We start from the raw sequence: 5057 nt of genomic DNA, 5'->3' as shown, positions 1-5057 counted from the left end.
ATCACACCTATGGTGTATAATGCAAGGGTACATGTTGGATCTATTAGTATAGAGCATCAATGTCTTAACACAATAATTAAGTAAAAGAGATGAGGTACATATTAACCAGTGTGATGTAAGCCTTCCAAATTCTAAATGAAATCAGCACATTGTACCCCATAAATGCATTAATGTATACATGCTCTATGTGTTTACAATTTAATTTTAAAAAATAAAATAAAATTTCCTCCCAAAATATTTTATGAGTAAGAACATGCAAATTAGCTCTATAGTAATAATTCTATGTAATTTCAACTAAAATATCCTTTACATATTATGTATATTATAAGAAAAAAGAAACTAGTACATCATTATTCTTAAAAATTTCTTTTAAGAAGTACATCTTATTCTTAAAAACTTCCCCACATATGATCCAAAGAAAGTCCATCTTGCCAGTCTGTCTGGATTTCATTCTCCTACCTACCTACCCAGAATAGTCAACATTATTATTTTTTTAAATATAGCAACCTGTGTTCTCATATTTCAAAATCACTACCACTTTATCTTACCCAGCAAATTCCTTTTTACAAGAATTCTGGAGAAACAGGGTTCATCAGCTCTTTACCAGAAATTCACTGCTTCAAACCTTTTTTTAAAAAACCTAAATAATACAATTTCTGGAGGTTGCCTTTTTTTTTTTTCTTTTTTTTTTTTTTTTGTCTCTTGCATATTTATTTATTTTTTTAAATAACCACAGCTTTCAGCCCTCAAATGCCTTGAATATGCCGAGGTAAAAATGCTGTCATTCATCAGCCAATAACATCAGGTGTTATAATCTTAGAACCAATGATAAAGACCTGGGGCGGGGCTTGGAGCAAGTAACTGTCAGTGAGGCTGCGGTTAGGCTTTGCTAAGCTGAGGTGAGCAAAACATAGCTGGCCTGCACTTCCCACTTACCTACCACAGGAAACTCCTTTGGAAGCTCTGGACGGTGAGCTTTCCTCTAGCTTCCCTTTCCAGAAGTTGATCTTTCCCACTGATGCTTTCTCTTTCAGCCTTTCCACCCAAAAGAACAAATATTCCCTCAGTATTTCAGCCAGAGATTCAGTCATCCCCTTTTAGAATTTACATCTTTCTCATGGCAGTCAAGCACTTTCCTAAAGATCAACCAGACTTGCAGTTTACTCCTTAGCCCCTACCCTTCCTCCATTATGCATTTCATATCAACCCTTTAGGAAGTATTCACTGGCCTCTGTTCCCTTTGTATTAATGAGGCACTGAAAAAAGTCCCGGAGCAGAGCGCAGTGATGCAACGAATCTCCTCCGGTGTGTGGAGCTGATCCTGGGTCCATTCGGAGAGAAGAAGCCTTAGGAGGACGATAATCCGCTCACCTTCAGTCGGTGAGTAAGATGCCTGCTTTATGTAGTAGGAAGGTTCACTTAGCAGACACTGTAACCATTAAGCCAGAGCTTTGCCTCCCTGAATATTAATGGGATCCCACAATGCCCTCTTCAGGATACTTTTGACTCCTAATTGCTGCTAAATGTAGCAATTAAAAGGAAGAAAGCTTGTTCCCATTGTTAAAGACAAGATGAATCAGTGTGCCCTTTACTCCATGAGACAGAAAAGTTTTAAACACAGGGATCTCACTTTGCCACCCAGACTGGAGTGCACTGAGTGATTGTAGCTCTCTGCAGTCTTGAATGCCTGTGTTCAAGCCAACCTCCTGCCCCAGCCTCCTCATTGGGTACCTGGGACCACAGATATGTGTCATCATATGCAGCTAATTTTTTTTTTAAATCAGTTTTTAGAGATGAGGGTCTTGCTATGTTGCCCAGGCTGATTTTGAATTCCTGGCCTCAAGTCACCCTCCTGCCTCTGCCTTGTGAGTGTTGAGATTATAGGTCTGAGCCTCTATGTCCAACCCCATGCCAGTTTGAAATGGCAGGCATTAATTACCTCTACACACAATGTGAATTGTGTTTTCCTTAATGAGACTTCAACTCATAAACTTATTCAAAGCCATCAAAAATTAATTTAAGCTGAAGAAGAGTTCTTTGCTCATACATTAAAATATTAAAACTGGAGTAATAGAATTTTAGAAATGAGAAAAATGCTTATGGGAAAATGTATCCCTACTTATAGTGTGGGAAACAAAAGACTCATTAACTATATTATTAAATTCCAAAAGCATGGAGGAATGTGTAACTATGATGTGGAATATAGTTTTTCTTATTTGCTCAAACTAGTATGATCTAGATTACTTAGTATTGGTATAACACTGTGCAAGTTAAGCGGTGACAGTGAAAACATTTTCCTGAATGGTTTGATGAGCATTCTATTCTAAATTCTAAGAGCAATTATCAGCAATCAAAATGGTCTTTCCTAATAGCAGTGATTTCTCCTCCAGCACTGTTTCTAAACCTCAGTTACTCAAACCCCAGTGATTTAAGTCACTGGGAGGCTTTTACAATTTCTAATATCCAGGCTGCACCCCAGACTAATTACATTAACCTCAGTGGGCAGCAACCAGGCATCAGTATTTTTTAAAACTCATCAAGTGAAGGAAGGTGGGAGGCCACAGAGGGACTTTACCTAACAATGCAATGTAACCTAATTCTTTGTACCCTCAATGAATGCCCCCCCCCAAAAAAAATAAAAACACACTGAGTGATTCCATGTGTAGCAAGATTGAGAATCTCTGGCTTAGGAGGCATAGTTAAATTCACTCTGCTCTATCATTTGTTTTTTTTTACCAAGATCTCCAAGTCTACCTCCAGTTCTTGCTAAGTTAAGGTGAGCTTAAAAACTTTAGAAATGCTTTGAGGAAAAAAAAAATCTAAAAGCATCCCCAAATCCAAGAACTGGTTTGATACTCACAGCTGGCCTGATACTAATGACCAGGATGTGCTATTCTCCTTAAGGACATGAATAATTCCACAGAACATCAACATCAGAAAATGTCTCCCAGAGGTGTCCAACTTGTGGCCAGTGGGCCACATGCAGATTATGTGAGGACTTTTTGCTTGTCTGTGGTATCTGGTATCACAAAAATTATGCATGGACCATGAACCTTTTTCATTTTCTTTTTTTGCTTATCAGCTTTCGTTAGTGTGTGTGTATTTACATGAGTTTTATTGAGACACACAATCAAAGAATTGTCCTCCCCTCTGACAGCTCCCAATCTAGAAAGAACCTTTACTTCCTTAGACCCTCTCCCAAATTACTCAGCCAAAACCCAGATGCTAAAATAGGTTCTTCCTAAACATTTTTTACTGAGAGGCCAATGGCTCCCTATGGTGGGTAGTCAGTCTCCCTCACTAAACAAATAATAAACAAAACTTGTCAGCTGCAGATGTGTTTCTGGTGATTTTGGCTGATGAGCATTAAAATCTTGCCTTGCAAAACATGATCAGTAATATTGAAAAGAATCTGGCTTTGAGCCTGAAAATTCAGATTGTTGCCTTTGAGTTGAGTGGATCACAGTGGTTGCTAACATTGGCTACACGTTAAAATCACCCAAGGAGCAACTCAGACTGAATGAAATTATAATCTCTGGGAACAGGACCCATGTACTAGCATCATTGTAGCTATCCAGGCAAATCCAAAGGTCAAAAATATAGGGAAAGAAATTGCGCAGACTAAGACATTGTACAGATCTGAAAACTGAGGCGAATGGAATTGAAGTAAGTTGTTCAGAGTCTTTGAACCTACCAGCAGAAGCCATCAGACTGGTGCATGCAAGTAGTTTGACCAGAGTCCACACTTTTACCTTGGTGCTAATGTGATGCAACCTTTCTGAATGTATATTCATCTAATTATCTCTCTCAAAATACTGTTTTTCTTATCACAAAAGAACATTAGAAAACAAATTTATGCACACATACACAAACATATCAGAAACTGAAAAACAAATCGCCAGATTATGAGAGCAATCATATTTGCTCAGTAAGGTATCCAGATGAAGCTAATAGCAGACACTGAAAAATGTTAAGCTATTATTATTAGAAATAGAACAAGAAGAATTCCCCGCATGAGTTTAAGGTCTTTGGTGTAAACTTTCCTTTCCATGGGAAGCAGGTAGGATTATCGGACTGTGGCTATTACAACTATATAGCTTCAGACTCTTATCAAAGCCCTTGTTGTTTCTGTTGCAAGAAGTAACAATATAGTAGAACATGTAAAATTTCAGTTACCAGGATCCTTTTCTGCTTAAAACTCCCCAAACTTATGGGTGTTACTGGCAGGGCTTCATTTGTTTCCATTTGGGTAGGTTTTAACTTTCTTACTGACGTAAACTTATAAAAGGTAGAAAAAACCTGATCTGTTAGTGTCCCAAATAAGATAAAAGAAGGCTGTGGTTGAATATCACCATAGTCTATTTACCTCTGGATAAAACAATAAGTGGGAGCCAAATATTCCCCCGTTCCACTTCACACTTTGGAATAGCTGTCAGGACATGTTCCCGGGAGCTGGGATAAGCTCACCAACCCCTCAGTTGTCCATTCCCAGAGCTAAGTAACTTGTACCAGCTTGTGGTCCCCATGATCACACTGGTGAATGTAAATGGTTAAATGAAGAAATTTTCTTTCACACAGTTGGACAGATGCAGGGTGCATAATAACTGGGTAGTGCTTGGCACCATAAATGAACACAAGGTGACACTGGCTAGTTTCTATCCCTTGGGTTCTGCCTTTTAAAGTTCATTTAAATTGAAAGTATCACAGAAAGGAGAGGCAGTCCTAATTTTGGTAGGCTATAAGACATCACAAGAAATAGTAATTTCCATTGTAAGCAAATTATCTGAAGGCCACCAAGAAGGCAAATGTTATGTTTTTTTGAACCTATCTGAGTTTTGCAGACAGACATAGAATTGGACTCAGACACAGGATGGACAATTTGGTCAAGCATGACACGCAGAATGCTAACTTCACCTTTCATTACAATTCTCCGGACTCATGGCTGAAAGTACTCAGGAGTTTATTTCTGAGTACTCCTGAGAACCTGCCTGAAATGATTCTAATATTATCTTTGATCTGCACCTTGGGAGGTAAGTGTCTCTTTTTTTTTTTTTTTT

At 38.3% G+C, this 5057-nt stretch overlaps 1 protein-coding gene across 1 annotated transcript in view; it reads left to right on the top strand.

The window, feature by feature from the left end:
- Positions 1–4870: 4870 nt before the first annotated feature.
- SLC9C1 (solute carrier family 9 member C1) overlaps positions 4871–5057 on the top strand; it is a 95084-nt gene continuing 94897 nt past the window's right edge. The window contains exon 1 of the mRNA XM_023517858.1: positions 4871–5030. Within this exon, the coding sequence (XP_023373626.1) occupies positions 4871–5030 (160 nt within the window). The remainder of the gene's footprint in view (positions 5031–5057) is intronic.

Source organism: Otolemur garnettii, unplaced genomic scaffold (assembly GCF_000181295.1).
Source record: "Otolemur garnettii isolate 467f Iridium unplaced genomic scaffold, OtoGar3 scaffold00122, whole genome shotgun sequence".
NCBI classification, from domain to species: Eukaryota; Metazoa; Chordata; class Mammalia; order Primates; family Galagidae; genus Otolemur; species Otolemur garnettii.
Note: the sequence above shows the minus strand (reverse complement) of the source record. Positions and strands in the feature narration are given on the sequence as shown.